Source organism: Coccinella septempunctata, chromosome 3, assembly GCF_907165205.1.
Source record: "Coccinella septempunctata chromosome 3, icCocSept1.1, whole genome shotgun sequence".
Classification (NCBI taxonomy): domain Eukaryota; kingdom Metazoa; phylum Arthropoda; class Insecta; order Coleoptera; family Coccinellidae; genus Coccinella; species Coccinella septempunctata.
The window spans coordinates 19313770-19333743 of NC_058191.1; the positions used below are offsets into that span (position 1 = coordinate 19313770).

Below are 19974 nucleotides of genomic sequence, written 5' to 3' on the forward strand. Positions count from 1 at the left end.
GAAAGAATTTTCTTTCGATTATTTGATTTTTGGCAGATTTTACAAGGAAGAAGAGACGTTTAGAGAATCCGAAATCAAACTATTTCCTATATAAAATTGGAAGTTTCATTAAAATTTAATAAAATACATGTTCGTTTTCCCTGAAGGCCTTCAATAATCAAGTATTATATTCTCGATGGACATTAAAAATTTTGCAAAATTTGTGTTCAACATACATTTCAGCCAAGGTAGGAGGACGAAGAGTAGGATCAATTCAGTACACTAAGAATTTTGACACAAAAATAATTGTACTACAACTCTCATTTTATTCACTTCTACTATTACCACTTGAAGATTGTTTAACAAAGAAAAGCTCAGCAGTTGAAGTGGATGGAGTGAAGGGATTCACCTATACTTCATGTCATATTTTATAACATCATACATGTGAAAATAAGTAAAGTTCATTTATTTTTTGTGCATCTTCAAAGTGTCTGGCAAGAGTTTTGGCCCATGGGAAGTGTCTGGCACTTATAATATAACTTCAGAATGATATTCTTTAAAACATATATAAAAATCAGCCATGTGAAAATAAGTTAGGTAACACTTATTTTCAGTCACCTTTGCCACCTGGTATCTGCCCAGGTGTCACAAGGCAAGTTACACAAGTTCGCAGGTATTCAAAGCACATGAGAATCTACTGAGATCCTAAAGTTTCATTTGTGTGAAAATAAGTTATGTCTGGTCGCTCTGGGATCTTACTCTATTACAGGCAATTTTAGTGGTACTAGACAAGTTTTGACATGTTTATGCAGTTATCAAGTGCAATATTATTCAGTTGTATTGTGATGATTTCTTTGGGTGGGAAGGATCGATTGAAACAAGAACACTCTGCTTCTAAGCTTATGTTTCGCTTTCATTTAAAAGGATATTCAGGGCTTCAGCGCTTTTGGATAAGAGCGAAACGTCACCTCAGAAGCGAAGAGTGTTCTTGTTTCAATCGATCCTTCACACCCAATACAATACATCAAAATACAACTGAATAATATTGCACTAATCACAATAGATATATACTAGGATCATTCAATACATTCTGATTATTCAGTTGTTTGACTGATATAAACGCGTTTTCATAGAGCTGTTTTTGTAACCATGAAAGTGTCAGCAAAATCTCAAGGTAAGATTTTATTTTTGTGAAAAGTAGATGTATAAGTATGGGAAACTATACAGCGTCTGGAAGAAGTATTTGGTGAGTCTGCAGAATCGTAAATTACTGTTTATCGGTGACTTCAGAGAAGACACATCTTGAAGTGATATATAACAGCTCGATAATACAGAGTGGTAGGGCTACCTCAGGGGGAAATATATTTAAATTATACTGTGATTGCTTTGCCATTTTGATTCCGTAATACTTTGACTGGCGGTTTGTAGCTTATATTATTTTAACTCCTGACTTTGATCTAATTTTATAATTTCTTGACTTTTGATATTTTTAAGTTGTCATGTTTAGTGGATTTTGATGAGTTGTAACTGCCAAGACCATTTATTTATTTATTTATTTATTTATTTCACATTGGAATACATACAGGCATTCGCCCAGAAACAGTATTCACATATATACAAACCATTTCAAACAAGAGGCAATTCCTAAATCATACATGCACAAAATAACAAAAACCTACCATCTAAGGCAAAAATAACATAAAAAAATAAAATAAAATACCAACCCGAAAAAAATGAACAAAACAGGCTTACATTAAATCATAAAATTATCTTTTTTTTTTTTTTTGGTGTAGCAGGGGGAAAATCTGCAAAACAGACGAACACACCCTCTGCTGAGGGGGAACAGTGTGGGGATTCTCACTCTCTGAGCTCGAGACCCACTAAAAACCCTTAACTGCTTCATAGGTTCCGGGCATTTTGCCTATTAACCAGTTGACTCTTATGGTTTCTGGACTCTCACACGATCATAGTCGTGTTGATAGTTGTATGCTGCCTATAGCTTTTATAGGTTAAGCTCTTCTTTGGTTACATTTAAATCCTTAACTGATCTCTCGTTCTTCGGTGGTAGGTTCTTGACCTTCTAGCTTCTTCCGTTGGATCGTAGTCGACTAATCTTCGTAGTTCCTCATTTGGATGTTGTTTGGCTTTGTCGAATATCCTTTCCGCCTTTCTCTTCATAAATTCTGTATCTGGTTCCCATTCCAAGTCCTGGTAGATTTGTTTGTTCCTAACAAACCAGAGTACGTCCATCGCCATTCTAAGGAGTTTATTCTCAGTGGCCTGTATTCTCTTGATGTGGGTCTTGGCTGCGAAGCCCCATGCCGCCGATCCATATGTGAGTTGTGGTCGCGCAATAGTTTTAATCAGCGTCAACTTGATGTTCTTATTCATATGACTTCTTCTGCCTATGAGTGGATAAAGTTTACTCATTGCGGCTTTTGTTTTATCAACAGCACATTTGATGTGGTTTTTCCATGTAAGTCTTCTGTCAAGCGTCACTCCTAGGTATTTTGCTTCATTTTTCCATTCAACCTCTTCTCCATCAACTTCAAGGTTTTCTTCCATCCTCAATCTTCTCTTTTGCAGTAATATTGCTTGAGTCTTTCTTCCATTGATTTGGATTTTCCATTTGATGCACCATTTGAGTAATTCATCTATGGCTTCCTGCAGTCTCCGGTGTATGATCTCTGGGCGTCGATGTCTGAACGCTATTCCTGTGTCATCTGCGTACAAGGTGAGCATATTTTTAGCATTCTTCGGGATATCATAAACGTATATTACGTAAAGCAGAGGTCCAAGTACCGATCCTTGAGGCACTCCCGCTTCCAATTGTCTGGTTTGAGAGGTTGCTCCATCTATCTTCACATAAAAGTTTCTATTCCTCAGATAGTTCCTTATAATCTTGCATAGCTTGGTCGAATATCCTGCCTTTTTCATCTTGTAGATTAGGCCTTCGTGCCATACTCTATCAAAAGCTCTCTCGATATCCATCAGAACTAATCCTGTGGCCTGTTTGGTCTGCATTCCTTCGGTGACGTATTCTATGAGCCGTAGTAATTGGAGTTCAGTCGAGTGTGCTCGTCGAAATCCAAATTGTTCGGGTGGAATTACCTTCAACATTTCTGTTTCCTCATTCAGCCTTTTGGCGATAACCCTCTCGACGACTTTTCCTAGTGCTGATAGTAGGCTGATTGGTCTATAATTTTGAGGAAATTTCCGTTCCTTTCGAGGCTTGTTGAAAACTATAATTTCTGCAGTTTTCCATCTCTTTGGGTAGTATTCGGTCCTCATCACTCCGTTTGTTATATTCGTCAAGGCTGCTATTCCTTTTCTAGGCAATTTCTTCAACATATAATTCGTTATCCTATTTTCTCCCGGTGCTTTCCGGTTTTTCAGTTTCATTATTATCTCTTTGATTTCTGTTGGTGAGGCCGGTTTTGGAATGATTTCGGTTTCCGGTGGTTCCATCATCAGTTCTTCGTTTGCCTCCACTCCTTCTTCTAGATCTTCATTGTCATCATCATTTCTGTAATTTATTCTGGCTTCTCTCTCAATTGAGTCGGCAAGTGCTTCGGCTTTTTCAAGTCTCGTATATACCATTCCGTTTGCTCCATGCAGTGGAGGTATAACTGTCTGTTCTCGTCGTAAGCGTCTTTGCATTTTCCAAGCCGAATGATCTATTGTATTCAGTTCCCTTAATCTCTGGTGCCATCTATTATTACGCAGTTCTGTTAAAGCATTTTTCAATATCTGACTATGCTTATTCAGTTTCTTCTTGTCTTCTTCTTTTTTTGTTGTTCTGTAGATTTTCCTTAGTCTTCTGTTCTTTTTTATAAGTTCCTTTATATCCCTTGGCGTATCTCCATGTGAATGTTTCGGAATTGGTTTCCTTATTCTCTTGGTGCTTTCTTCATAGGCTTCTTTTCTTTGATTTTCCAATTTTTCAACTGCTTCATCTAATTCATCCCGGGTGTTTATTTGGGGAATTTCCGTGATTTTCCCCTGAAGTAAATTCTTATATTTCTCCCAGTCTGTGCGATCCTTGGTTTGTGTCTCTTCTTCGTTTCTTGGGCCATGTCCCACTATGAATTCTATGAGATTGTGGTCTGAAGTTCCGTCTTCTATTGTATCTATGCTGATTTCTTCAGTGATGTCTTTCATTACGACAATGTCTAGTACATCGGGTAGTCCATTTACTCTTGTTATGTAGGTCGGTATATCAGGTCCTATCACAACTGCATTAAGTTTTTCAGCATAAATCTTCAGTCTTCTCCCGTTGGTATTTTCCACCCTACTGTTCCATTCCTGCGATTTGCAGTCTTCCTTCTAGTAGCATTTTTAGATCCTCTTCCAGCATGTCCTTATCCGGTGATTTATAAGTCGAAATAATCTTCACTTGTCCTCGATTGGTATTCACAATAATCGATATTGTTTCTACTTCTTGTCCATTGAATATTTGGTCGAAATGGTGATCCATATTCCTTCTAGCCAGTATAGCAACGCCACCTGTGCTGTTAGGTCTATCATTTCTGTAGATATCGTAATTGGGAAATGCTATCCGAACGTTGGGGTTAAGTCTTGTTTCTTGGAGAGCTATGACATCCGGTCTCTTCTCTTCAATCAGTTCTTCGAATTCTGGTCTGCGGGCTCTCAATCCTTCGAAGTTCCAAGAGACGATTATGAGATTGTTCTTTATCGTCGTATCAGCCATTAAATATTCTTAATAATTTGCTGCATCTTCTTCTCAATCTCTGTCTCCAGATTCTGCATCATCGTGCTGAGGAGGTTTTTCGTGAACTTATCCAGTTCCTCAGTGATTCAAGAAATTCCTTTTCTGGTTTCGGCTTTTTTGACGGTTTTTGCCTTTTCCGTCTTTTTCTCTGGTTTCTTCGTCTCTTTTACTGCTTTGGTTGCAGTTTCCTGGGGTTTCTTCACTTCCGAAGAGTTTTGGGCTGGCTTCGGAGTATTTTGTGTTGGCCTCGAGCTGGTTTGGTTTGGTCTTGGCGATCTCTTGGCCTTTTTAGTGACCAATTTCCATTCGCTACATCCCTTGTAGCTGGCTGGATGTCCTTGCTCTCCACAGAGAACACAAGAAGCATTTCGCTCCTCGTTCTCCCTGGTAAGCGTACACTCCTTGGAGCTGTGATAACCGGAGCATTTCTCGCACCTCCATGGAAAAGTGCACTTACTTTGGGCATGTCCATATCGCTGACAGCGATAACATTGTCCAGGCCCGGTCGTCCTTCTCTTAGGTTCAACAACACAGTTCATGTTGTAGAGCCTTCTCACCTCGAAAATACCCTTATTCTGGGTTTTAACCAGCAATAAGGGCATCGGCTTTTTTGTTATATTTGAGATCATCCTTATGACCTCAGCATCGACGATCCCTTGATCCTTGAGGTTGTCAAGGATCGTCGGGATATCTGCATCCAGCGGTAGGTATCTCACTACCGCGTAAATTTTCTTTTCCTCCTCTCGTTGGAGAGTGTAAAACTCTCTGTTGATTTTGTGGAGGAATTCAGTCATCCTTCGATGATCTTGTGGGGTTTGTGGGACGACCCTAATTCCGTCCTTCACAGTTGTCGCTCTGCTGTAATTAATGCCGTTTCGCATTAACGCGTTGGAAATTGACGTCCATTAGGACGTACCTCTCAGGGTAACTGGGGGGATTTTTTCTTTTCTCTCCACTGGAGTGGTTTTCTCTTGGGCTGGGGTTTCCAAGACTCTTTTTTTGTTTGAGTCTCCATTGGACGAGTAGCTATCCTTTCTCACTCTTTTGGCGGGTGGGGAAATTTTGTTTTGAGGGGTTTTGACCACCTCCATCTTCTGTTTTTGAACCGGTAAGGTCACTTCTTGGACATTTTTCAAAATAAAGTTCTTTTTGAGTGCTTTGGAGTAAGGACTTTCCTTATTTCCCTCCTGCAACTCGAGCCTCTCCCTGAGATTTTTAATCTCAGCAACTAAGCTAGATACACATCTATCTAGCTCATTCACCCTCGCTTTCAAACTTGCGTTCTCCTCTCTCAAAATATCGTGTTCGGACACGACATTAGCGATTTCTGGCGCGTCTTCTTCCATTACGGAATCGCAGTCCGAATGGTCAGACATTTTAAAATCTAATTAATAATTACTTTGCTACTCAAAGAAATTGGAAATAAAATTTTTCAAGACAAAAAAGAAAAATGTATCTCATGCATAAAAACAAAACGACTCATCAAAAATTCTCTACGCTATGAGAAAAATCAGAAGGAAAAATACGAAAAATAAGCTCACCTGATGTTTTCTGCAGTACCAACGAGAAAAAAAAATCCTCTGGACACTTAGGATGAACACCAACTTTGGAAATTTTAACGAATTAAAATTCCGATAACAAATATAGAACCTACACAAACTTCACAGACGGAATCAAATATTCCGTAGCTTTGTTAGTGGGCACTTTCACCTCCGCTTTCACTTTTACGGCACTGTGACACTTCGACTTTCTCGTCCGCTTTCTCTTTTATAGCACTAGAAGCACTGTAACACGTCTTCTCTTGTCAAGCGAATGACTCGGGATAAAATTATCGATATGAGGTCTCAAGGTTGGTACTGACAGCTTTCTTCAACCTTACCAATGGATCTTGAAAAATATCAACGTTCACACAAAGGGCATTACATGTCGTTATATCTCTATGGAGTGGGGAGTTCTGCGCCGAATTAGTGTTTCTGACGGTGCCATTTGTTATGAAGGAACAGATTCACTGACTTACCAACATAAATAAGATGAAATTATAGATTAATAAAACAGGAGATAGAGCATTTCGACAAAAACGCATTCACAAAATACTGCCATAAATATGAATTTGGATTCTTTGGGTGGGGGAACTGGACAGGGGCTGATTCAGAACTACTTGCACTGAATAATTCAGATAGTCGGCAATAATTTTATATCGAATGGAAAATAAGTATGTTTTAATGCAAAGATTTCGAGTATTTTTTTTTTATGACAACTATTCAAAGGGATATAGAACTAGTAATACCAAAACACCTTGTGTGAAAAATAATTTATTTTGAAAACAATGTTACCATACACTAATGGTCAATATGACCCTAACCTACATACAGATTATTTGAAATTTTATTCACTAAGTATATACTAAAAACTAAAAATTACTTTCATCAAATTAATTCCCTTCACGATGGTTAATTGTCAGATCAATAGGAGTGGAAGCAGCTGAATTTTATGGAATTTGTATAATGAGAATCTGAAAGAGTTTGTTCATTGAAGAAATTCTCAAGTCTTTTGAATAGATTAGGCGGAATGAAAAAGTAATGTTATACTATAAACATCTACCAATGATTGTGAAATCAAAAAGAAATGATTCCTTATTGCATAGAGTTACCCATGAAAGAATCCCTAAATTCGTGATAAAGAATCATTTTTTTTCTTTTATGGGCAGTTATAAATTCAATTAAGTTATATTGCATATCAACTAATAAGCAGTGTTTTAAACTTTCATTTTCAGCAACTCAAATACTTCAACAACCTGCTTCCCCCTTCAAATTTTCATACCACCACAAATGTGCTTTTGGGTGTTGAAGTGTATCACAATTAAGAGCAATTTTAACGAAACTGTAAACTTTAACTGAATAATAATGTTACTTTAAAGCAAATTGTTTGAGGTCATTGCCATATTTATGTTTTTTATGCATGCAGCTGTCTTCAAAGAAATTTTTCATAAGGTATTTGCCTCGGCTTTTCAAGCTTTCATCTTCAATTTTTCCTCCCAATGAATAGACAACGGCTTGTAGGGTAGCAAATTATTTCTTGAAGTACTGACGACTCACTCGTCGTCTTAAATCGGTTTCGACTTCATTTAGCTGTTTTTCAATTTCTGTTCTCCGCGTTTATTCCTGAAAACATTTTTCAACTGAAATTTCACTTCGAAATATTCTGATAACAGACATTTTCATTCAATAACTCATAAAAATAATGGGAATATTCGAGCTCCATTATTGAATGGTCATAATATTGTGTTCATAATTACAGTAGTAGCATAATTTTTACATTGCCATTGAAATACATTTTACAAATGAAGAAAACTTTTTTGATTATCAAAAAATGTTCAACGCCGTGTGCCTCAAAACATGACCTTTACTCATTTTTATGGATTTTCATTCCTAAGACGAGTTCTATTAACCATAGTAGTTTAGAGAATTTTTTGTACCACCCTGGATGGATATGTATCTTACTTGTTTTATTCTTGAACTACAACACACTTTCATTTCTGCAAATACTTAACTGGCATTCATGTTTGATGATTTTAATCCCATTTTCCTTCCATTTCCTTCAGAAACTCCAGTACTGATGACAGGCACAGTATTGGTTATAAATAAAGTATTGTTAAAGCAATTAAAATCTCGTTCTTCTGTTCATCTTGAAACCAGGAAGGATGTTTATATAAAAAGCGTGATTTATTATAGGAGAAAGAGAATCCAACAAATTTCAAGTTCACCTCAAAATTAGAAGTTGTCAGAAATCACTTGCAAAATTCCAAACAAAGTGATATTCAGACAAGAAAGCGAGTTAAAAAAGTGGTAATATCTATCTTACCTCACTCGGGATGGCATCTTTTTCAAATTAACAGTAAAAGTCGATTTCTCTCATTATACTGAAGTCTGGAGTATAAACTACAAGAGAAGTGTAAATTGTTTTCAAGACCCAGTCTGGTCTGGTCGTCTGGTTTTATTTCTTGGAAAGCTAAAATTTAAATCAATTATTTTAATGTACAAACTCAACATTTCAATGTAAGCACAAATCATTAGATCGCATTCAAACAGAATTCGACCCTGGCGTCCCCTAACTCCCTCCCCTGATTTCATAAAGTCGTGTACTCAAACAAGAATAAAATATCAAAAACTTACCGGAATAAGTGAATCGCTTTCCTCTTCCATGTATAAATGCACTTTTATTTCAAACACACTTTTTTACGGCACATCGTTGCATATTTTCCAAAATATTACGACGTGAATGATTGAAATAATATTTTGACAATTACAAATACACACGCCGTCTTAAAAATTTTGAAGCGATCAGGAGGGGAAAACAAGCGGAAATTCATTTCATTGGTGGTTGCATGGAGTGGGAATTATTGGAAAAATGAACAGTCTGGAAAATAGCTTATGTTCCATCTATTTAATCTATGGATGAAATAAACTAATAATTTGATAGATACAATAACAAAACTTTTTGATCCAACTTCGAAAAAAAGATTCATTCGCAAGAGAATTATTAAAACGAGCTGAGTGTCAGTTCTGTTCTTCTGGATGTATGATTTATGAATTCGCATCATTGTAACCTTGATAAAAGACAAATAGTGTCTGAAACGTTGGTCAAGTTTTTAAATGAGCTAGGTAACATCAATATATACACTTTTCCAATCAGTCCAAATTCCTGTTATCATTTATTGAATATTGAATGGCTATGCGTTCACTCAACAGGTTGATATGAATGTCTTCAGTCTCTGGAACAAAATCAATTAAAAAATTATAATAATCGATTTGCTCCTGCAGAAGATGCAGAGAATCCTTCCAGGTTGAATTTCCATTGATATGCAAAAAAATATTCTATGTTGAAGACATACAATTCACATTGTGATATAGACAAAAATTGACAAAATTATAAAAATTAAAGCAAAATTCTAGAACTTTGGAAAAATTCCTCGTATGCCTGGAGTTGGATCTTCACATATTTCTTGAAGTGCAGAAGGGGTTTGTGGTTCAATAAACCATTTCAGTTTATATCTTCCCTCAACTATAGTTGGAGAGCCGCTAAATCGGTTTTTACTCGATCGTCGTGGAGACCTAGTGAATTTTGAAGATTAGATGGTAGAAAGAAAAAAAAAGGTTTTATGATGTATGTACTTTAAGCGGTGGGGATAGCGTCTGCAGGGTCTCAAAGATGTAAAAAAAATCAGGTGTACATACTCGAGCGTGTCAGATACTGTATATGCCCTATGTGTCTTCAGAGACACATAGTTACACAAATAACGATCATTTTTTTACATTTTCAAGGGACCGCTGTGACCTTGCGTCACGTCCAAATTGTCAGTCCCTTGAAAAGTAGCTTCCTTTGGTTCCAATTAATATATCCTCCAAAAATATGACACGCTGTAAAAAAAAATTTCCACCATTTTCAACTCTTCCGTACGGCCAGTCCCACCGCGCAAACTGTCAGATAAGCATGAATTCATAATCAGTTATGAAGAGTTGAAAATGGTATAAATTTTTTTTTACAGCGTGTCAGATTTTTGGAGGATATAATAATTGGAACCAAAGGAACCTACTTTTCAAGGAACTGACAATTTGGACGTGACGCAAGGTCACAGCGGTCCCTTGAAAATGTAAAAAAATCAGATTTTCATAATCTGACACTAATCGGGGGTTTGCTTAATTTGACACTTTGAAGATGATAAAATGCTTTTTTTCCAATATTCCTCTTCCTGTACCTCTAATCTAGTTGTATTCATTATGAAAGTTGTAGATAATAAAATTCTACACAACTTTTGTCTGAAGGAATTTTTCATACTCTCAAGCGTTCTGGAGTTAGAGGGCGATAAGGACGAATCGTTTACTCGTAACTCCAAATCCGAACTGACAGAATCCCAATTTTAAAGGCTGGTACAAGAACAGCCTGGTTGGACAAAATACAATATCTTCCTGGTACCGATGTCCGATGTAACAAATCATTCTGCGAGAGCCACTGCTTTTTCAACTTAAGCGAAAACAGGAATTGGAGAACAGCTATTAATTTAAATAACAGAGAGGTCATTCCATAAAATTATATCTGCAAATTGACTCGGGCCATCTTAAGGATATAATTGACGCAATGAGGTCTGCTTCTCTGCAAAGACAATCCAAGAATCTCTAAATCAAGAACAAGCAACATCCAATCAACCTGCCATAGTATACAATAATTGAGTTTTTAATATAAACATCAATAATAATGGTCCAAAGAATTCAGAAAACGTCTAAGCTTGTAGTTGAATTGAATCCAAATTATCATGTGAACAAAAAAATATTAGGTTGTCAAAAAAAATTTTTCTTTCATTATGAACGTCAAAAAATTTTCAGTATAATTCGTTTTTGGGTACCCATGAGCAAAAATATACACTAAAATTCATCCGTTGCGATGGTGACCTGTCAGAAATACTCGTTCTGATTGGTTAAAAATCACATGTGTGGAATTTTCGTACCGGATACCGCACGAGGTCAAATTAAATCCGGAAATGTTTTCGAGCTCATGAGTATTTTGAAAATTAATTTCATTTATGTATATCTTTACATGTATCCTGTTCCATTTTGAGAAGTATAGATTATTCGAAATTAATATTCGTCTAGCAGTTTGTGTCTAATGCTCTTTGCTTTCAGTTCAGCCGATCTAGCGTTGGTGGCAGCAAATATCTTTTATCGACAAATATATGCCCGGAGGAAAATTCACTCAAGTTCGAGTCCAGATTTGAATCAGGAAATTTGGCAAGAGCTATTCGTCTGACACCAAACTACTATGAGCTACACTTGAGATCAGACCTGTATACCAACCGTTTTATGCAATGGTTTTATTTCCGAGTTACAAACATGAAGAAAAATTTCTTATATCGGTAAGATTATGCGATTACCTTACCATGAATATGATCTACTCTTATAGTCTAATATTTTTCAAATAATTAATCAGTTTGAATTCAAATTTCTACCGAAAAATGAAAATATGGGCGTGTAAGATAACTGTTGTAATTTATGTTTTTTTTTGAGTCAAGCCATCTCCCAAAAAAGGCGACCTGCAGGATTAAATAAATCGACGTCTAATGGTACTCGATTCAATAGGATATACATAGGAAAGTCTGAATCGGATATCAGATATAGAAAAAAGTTTAGTTCAGATCTCAGAAAACGATTCAGGATAGAGTATTCAGGTGCTTTGAGACAACGATATAACCAAAAAATAGATACCATATGTCACAACACACCTATATTTCACGAGAGAGATATGAAATATCATTTCATATTTGAGACAATATGAAATCGTATCAATATTTCACTAAAAGAATGCTTCATTTCTTTATTGGAGAACAAAATGAAAATGGCAATTATTAAAATTTCCACTGAAGGTACTGGAAGCAGATACAAAAGATGAAATATCTTGTTCGCAATTCGTCGATTAGACTGCCGTTTTCTTAAGAACATTCCGTTCAGCTGTAGCTGTAGCTGCCATCATCGACACTCCAGGAACCGTAACAGATGCTGCAGATGGCTCTTCTTCCACACGAGCTATCATCTTCGCTACTTTATTTTTCGGAAACAAACTGTCAGCCAGATAGCCTTCCGCAACAGACGAACTTTTCCAGCCACCGTGTCTCTTCAGGGTAGTCATTGAGGCTCCCGCATCGGCATCCAAAGTCGCGGATGTTCGTCTTCCACAATGACCTGTATACGCTTTCGGGTTATCTAATTATCTAAACCCAACCATTCAGCAACCTTACTCGGAATCTTTCCAAAGGTGTTTTTGCTGACAGGCTGAAGGGTACACTTCTTATTTCGATAACCCAAGAAGAACCTAAAAACACCTTTTGGATGCCATGCCGAATATTCTCTCACCAAACAAGCAGTACCCACATCTTCTTCATCAATTATTATTGTAAATTTCCTATTCATATCATTTTTCGTCTCTGATACGTTAATCACGATCACAGACCCACGATCTTCGATATCGAAAGATAGCATATTCACCAAATCGTTGGTTCTGCAGGCACCAAACCAAAAATTTTTATAAAAAGCGACCTTCAAAATTGCGGATGTAAAAATCTATTCAACAGAGGAAATCAAAATGAAATTCTTACCGTATGCATCAGAAAAACGTCATTTGGAGCTTCTCTTAAGAATTTTTCGATCTGCTCCCGGGGCCAAACTTCTGATTTTTTTGGAACGTATCCTGTATTTCTGTTCTTTCCGAATGCTCCCATTTCTCGAAAACTTCAGTCTTTTCCTTCAAATGCAACATCGATCTTAGCATTGATAATTTTGGCCATAGTGTATTTGGTGAATATTTCTGCGACTGGGGATCGAATAAATTAGTGTTACATCAAAAATAACAAGAATCACAGCAACATACCAAATCTTCAAAATATGCCAACAAAATATTTTCGTCGACACCGTTCACCAAATTTTTCATTCTCCAATCCTGAGAAGATAATTTTCAGTACGAAAAAAATAAAACGAAACTCCGTTAAACATCAGTTAACAAAAAAAAGATCCTATCAGAAATCGCCACAATCTTCGATCCTTTCGGATTATTATCTTCAGTCATCATACAGGCGAAACTGTTAATGCAAGAAATATGGAAAACCAACACATCATGGGATGAACCACCACCAGAGCACATCAGGAACACCTGGAAAAACTTCAGAAGCGAGCTTCCAAAATTAGAAGCAATTCAAGTTCAACGCTGGATTCACCTAAGGCCTGGTCAACCCTGGAAATACATGATTTCTCAGATGCATCTCCGTAAGCATATGGCGCACATAAAAACAACAGACACAAATGGGAACACCCACGTGGGACTTCTCTCTTCCAAATCGAAACTATCACCACAAAAAATGCAAAGACAATCCCGCAGTTAAAACTCTGCGCAGATCTTCTTTTAGCCAAACTCATCAAACGCTGCGTTACGGCCCTAAATCACAAAAATTCAAAAATATTCACCTGGTCCGACTCTCATGGATAAACGCTGACGCTGGAAAGTGGAAAATGTTTGTGTTAAATGCGGGGGACCTCATAATACAACAGCTTGCAAGAAAAAAAATAGAGACAGCCCAGCTAAATGTGCATTATGCGAGGGGGACCACCCAGCAAATTATAAAAGATGTGAATTCTATCATAGTCTCATCAAGAAAAACAATGCCAACAACAGAAATCTTATTTTAATATAAGAAATTACACCACATAATAGAAGCAGATTGATGCCATAAGGCGATGTAAGATAACTACATAATTCGGACTGGCAGAAATCTACACCTTCAGTATACCACGGAGAACGTACCGACATCGATGGTGAGTAGTGCCAGACCGGTTTCGCTCTTGTTTGAGCTCGTCAGTGCTACATAACCCAACCAAACGATCGCCTTATGGCGTCAATCTGCTTCTATTGCCGTATTTGCGCATTTCCGCTTAGACCGGACGTATTTCAATCTTCCCTAGTCGGCAACAGACTCCAGACTGGAGTCGTTAGAAGAACACTGCGATGGGAGACGAGAAATGTACGCAGATATCTACCCTTGAGTAGCCTTGTAGGAGAAAGCTTAGGTCGTTGAATGCCAGGTGTCGCATGGAATTATTTAATACTTCGATGCCGCTGCTGGCTTTTGACAAAATGTCCTCTGCTTCATTCAGTCGGCATCGTTGGGTTGGGTTATGTGGCACTGACGAGCTCAAACAAGAACGAAACCGGTCTATCACTACTCACCATCGATGTCGGCACGTTCTCCGAGGTATACTGAAGGTGTAGATTTCTGCCAGTCCGAATTATGTAATTACACCACATATTGTACAAATCATCTGGACCGTACTGCACATGCTGGTACTGCAATAATAATCAAGAACACCATCAACCACACAGAAATACCAAAATATGAATATGATCATTTACAATCCACTGTTATAAAAGTTCAAACACGTATGATCTGACTGTTGCTGCAGAATACTGTCCACCCCGGCATTATATCAAAAAACTTCAAAGATTTTTTCCAAACTCTGGGCCCTAAATTTGTCGCAGGAGGTGATTATAACAGCAAGCATTCTCTTTTTGGTTCTCGACTAACAACAACTAAAGGCAGAGAATTCGCAAATCTCGTACATAAAGAAATCTACTTAATCCTATCTACTGGAAGTCCTACATATTGGCCTACAGATCCAAAAACAAAACCACAATCTGCTAGACTTCTTCATAGTAAATGGTATATCTCACACTTATATAGATATTATTCCGAGTTACGATCTGTCTTCCGATCACTCCTCCTTAATAGCCACCATAAGTACTTCAATCGTTCAGAAAAAATCAATACCAAAATTACATAATGAAGATATAGTCTGAAATAGGTACAGAAATTTAATAGAAGAAGGTATAAATCTAGATATTAGTCTCAAAAGCCCAAATGAAATATTATAGATGATTTTTTTTGGTGTGGCAGAGGGAAAATCTGCAAGTCAGACGAACCACCCTCTCCTGAGAGGAAACAAGTGTGAGGATTCTCACTTTCCTGAGCTCGAGACCCACTAAAAACCCTTAACTGCTTCTTGAATATTGGGTCCGGGCATTTTCCTGAAATCCGTTAATCTCTTAGTCGGTTTTCTTCTCGCACACTATCGTGCTGGGATTTATGTGTTTATCCTCTATTGGATAACACTTTATTGGATTCCTCAATAAGTTTCTTTTCTTATTTTAATCTCTCTTCAATTGTTCTCTCAGTTTCCTTCGGTAAATTCGCATTCTCCAAAAGGAGGAAGACAAAAGTCTTCCTCTGGGTCGTAGTCCACTAGTCTCCTGAGTTCTTGATTCGGATGGTGTAGCAGGGGGAAAATCTGCAAGTCAGACGAACCACCCTCCCCTGAGGGGGAAGAAGTGTGGGGTTTCTCACTCTCCTGAGCTCGAGACCCACTAAAAACCCTCAACTGCTTCTTGAATTTTGGTTCCGGGCATTTGCCTATAAACCGCTCATCTCTTAGTCGGTTTTCTTCTCGCACACTATCGTGCTGGGATTTATGTATTTATCCTCTATTGGATTAACACTTTATTGAATTTTCCAATAAGTTTCTGTTTTTATTTTAATCTCTTTTCAATTGATCTCTTGGTCTCCTTCGGTAAATTCGCATTCTCCTTTTTTCTTCCTCTGGGTGGTAGTCCACTAGTCTCCTGAGTTCTTGATTCGGATGGTTTTTCGCTGTTTCGAATAATTTCTGTGCTTTTCTGTTCATGAATGCCCCTGTTTCCCATTTCAGGTACCTATAAATCTGTCTATTCCTGACAACCAAGGTGCATATATTTCACATCGTAGCAGCTTGTTTTCAGTGGCCTGAATTCATTTGCTATGGCTCTTTGCTGCGGAACCCCAGGCAACTGATCCATAAGTCAGTTGATGCCTAGCAACGGCTTTGATTATCTTCAAATTTGTCTCTTTCGACATGTGGCTTCTTCTTCCTATCAGAGGATAGAGTCTATTCATCGGTGCTTTCGTTTTGTCGATTGCTTGTTTGATATGACTTTTCCAAGTAAGTCCTTTGTCAAGCGTTATTCCTAAATATTTGGCCTCATTTTTCCAGTCGATTTCTTCGCCGTCAACATCCAGTTTCGTTGTGGGTCGCAGTCTTCTCTTCCGTAGTAATATTGCCTGGCTCTTTTGTCCATTGAGCTTGATTTTCCACTTTATGCACCAGTCATTTGTTTCGTCAATCGTCTCTTGTAGAACTCGTTCTATTACTTCTGGGTTGCGGTGTCGAGTTGCTATGCCTGTGTCGTCAGCATATAACGTTAGCATGGTTCTTGAATTCTTCGGAATATCGTGAATGTATATGTTGTACAGAAGTGGCCCAAGAACTGAGCCTTGGGGTACTCCAGCCTCTATATCTCTTGTTGTGGAGCATTCTTCTTCCACTTTCACGTAAAATCTTCTATTTTTGAGATAAATCAATGATAAACAAAAGTAGGTACAATTTTCTGATCAGTGATTTCTTTTGAATTTCATTGATTTCGACTTGCATTTTATTGCATATAATTCAGAGAACTCATATTCAATATAGATTTGAAGAAAGGTATTTGAAAAATCATCAGAAAAACCACGATGACACATAACCTAAAATAAAATGAAGGCTGTTCATTTCAAATTGACGCTTGAATCCCCACCCCTTATCGATACCCGCTGTAATCGCAGCGACACCTATCCTACGTTTCCCGTTTTCGGGGACACATTTTTAGTACTTCGATCGTTCTCCTTCTCTCTACTCTCCATAGTAAATAATCTAGAGCAAAAACTTCATGAAAATTGCTTCATTCATAGAGTAATGTAAGAGATACTCAACAGTTATTGATTATTTCACTTTTATGCTGATTTTTCCTAGAAGATGTTAGTAATCTATCGACATATATATATATATATATATATATATATATATATATATTTATGTCAATGCGTGCATAGCTGGACAAAAAATTTTGACAATCGGTGATGGCTGGACATTTCTGTGCATAGCTGGACGTCCAGCTATGCACATCAGATTTCTTTATGCCTATGCATGTTTAGCTGGACTTTCTTTTCTCCCACCCAGTTTCACAAATTTTGCAGTGTTGTCAGGTTGTGTTTTAACAATTTCAGTAGATTGTCGATTCAGTTGATAAATTAGGTAGAACTTAAAACAAATTTTGTGGATAAATTATTTCTGCAAGCATCAAATTCCGTCAGCCTTTTTAATGTAATATCAAAATGTTTTCCTAACTGCTCCTACCAAGAGATTTGGCTGATACCTATACATTCTATAGCTGTACCATTGTAATGTATGTATAGATCCAGAATTAAAAATAAAATATTTTGGATGTTATATTTACGTTGTCTTCTGTATCTGATTTGATAAGACTATTGAAGTATTTTTGGTGAAAATGTCGATTGCCCGTGAAAAAATATTACAGATGATGAAGATTTTTTTTGAGCATATATTATACTCTGTTACATAAAAAAGAGCCGAGAATGCATGCAAAATAATAATTAATTGGAAGAATATCGGAAAATGAATTTTTAAACTGATTACTTCCACCTAAGAAATTGATCTAGAATATTGCTGATTTGAATTCTGACAGTGTTAGTAACTCGACAAACCGGTTATATTTCTCAACACCATTTCTTTTTTGAATAATAATACACGTATATATTTTTTCTTGCAATCATGCAGTGGGCTAAACATGCAGTGAATGAATTGATTCAGTGCATAAATTGATTCCACAGCTCCTCCTTCTTCCTGTTGTTATAGGCTTTCAGAATATTCCGTAGTTCAAAAGTGATGTTTCACCATTATATTCTCTGATCTTTATATTTTTCATTTGAAGTCATAATAAGAGGGATTCTATACTTCCTATTCTTTTCTGTTATCTCGTTATCTCATTTGAAGAGAGCTTCTATTTCAGTTTTGTTCGGTGCCAAATATATTCCATAAAGAGCATGGTCCAGCCATTCACGGATCGAAATATGTTATATATATGTGGGTACATGGATAGCTGGACCACGCACCATGGTTCCATTTCTCAGTTGGTCCAGCCATGCACGTATCTGTATATCCTCATCATATATCAATACGTCCATGGCTGGACTACGTCCGTATAAATACGAGGTGGTTAAGCTGAATAAAAAAAATTCCTGTTTTTTGCAGTCAAAGTACAAATATACACCTACATATTTTTTTCAGCAACCATGAAGTGGGCTAATCATGCAATGAATTAATTGATTCAGTTAATATATTGATTACACAGCTCCTCCTTCTTTCTGTTGTTATAGGCTTTCAGCCTATAGCTATAGCTATATATAGCTATATAGCTATATAGCTATAGGCTGAAAGCCTATAGCTAGGCTTTCAGCTTATAGCGTAATTCAAAACTAATGTTTCACCATTTTATTCTCTGATCTTTATATTTTTCATTTGAAGTCATAATAAGAGGAATTCTATACTTCTATTCTTTTCTGTTGCATCGTTATCTCATTTCTGTCTGTTCCGATATTCCTGAACAGTACTGTCAGTATTTCAGAGACGATGCCTATTGGCCCAGTCGTTTGAGTTCTATTGTTATTCGATTGCGGGCCAGTAATATCGGAACAGGCCCTTGAAGGACGCTTCTATTTCAGTTCTATTCGGTGCCAAATATATTCCATAAAGAGCATGGTCCAGCCATTCACGTATCGAAATATGTTTGATATACAGGGTGTCCCAAAACTAGTGAATCAAACGTCACACCACGAGAGAGTAGACCAAATATTATCGAATGACACCAACATAAATGTTCAACGCAAATGTACCGTTTTGAAAATAATCATAATTCAATTAAAATACCTAAAGTTTCCGATTTTCGAACTATTTTTCTTAATCACAGGGCCAGTTTGTGAAAAAGTACATCGATTTTAAATTATATTGAACTTAGATTATTGTGTTATCTCCCCTAATTGAAATTATTTTAAGTAGTTAATCGATAACCTAAGTAAATGTAAATTAAAACAATTGTTTTTTCTACATGATTTTGATTACCTAGAATAAACCCCCTCTATAGGGGTGATAATAAGGGAGAAAAACGCTATCTTTAATAACAAATTGGCCTTGTGATTGAAAAAATAGTTCGAAAATCGGCAACTTTAGGTTAGGTTTTTTCAGAAACGGTACATTTTCGCTCAACAAATGTTTGTATCATTCGATTGTATTTGATCTACTCTATCGTGGTGTGACGTTTGATTCACTAGTTTTGGGACAGCCTGTATGTTGGTACGTGGATAGCTGGACCATGAGCCATGGTTCCATATATCAGTTGGTCCAGTCATGCACGTACCTGAATATCTTCAACATATATCAATACGTCCACGGCTGGACTATGTTCGTATATATACGAGGTGGTGAAGCTAAACGGAAAAATTCGGGTACCTACTCTACAAATAATTTTTAAGTTTAAATACAAACCAATTGGTGATAGTATAATAATAATTAGAATGAAATGGACTAGTTTAATCTATATTTCGAAGCATGCTGTAGTGTGTAATCATATCAATCAAAAGAGTAACAGGCAGATTGGTTTCGGGCTTCTTAGCCGTCATCAGTACTAATAGTAGTACTTAGATGTCAACTGGTGCAAATTTTTTCTATCTCTGAAGCAGAAAAAAAAACATTCCGGCAATGATTAGGTCGTAACAACGTGTACTGAGGTGAAATGAGGTCGGATGA

The 19974-nt window shown here is 36.9% G+C and overlaps 1 protein-coding gene across 2 annotated transcripts in view; it reads left to right on the forward strand.

The window, feature by feature from the left end:
• LOC123310584 (cytosolic carboxypeptidase 2-like) overlaps positions 1-19974 on the forward strand; it is a 799664-nt gene that overhangs the window by 217455 nt on the left and 562235 nt on the right. For both annotated transcript variants that reach the window (XM_044894135.1, XM_044894134.1), the window contains one exon: positions 11389-11618. In XM_044894135.1, the coding sequence (XP_044750070.1) occupies positions 11389-11618 (230 nt within the window). The remainder of the gene's footprint in view (positions 1-11388; positions 11619-19974) is intronic.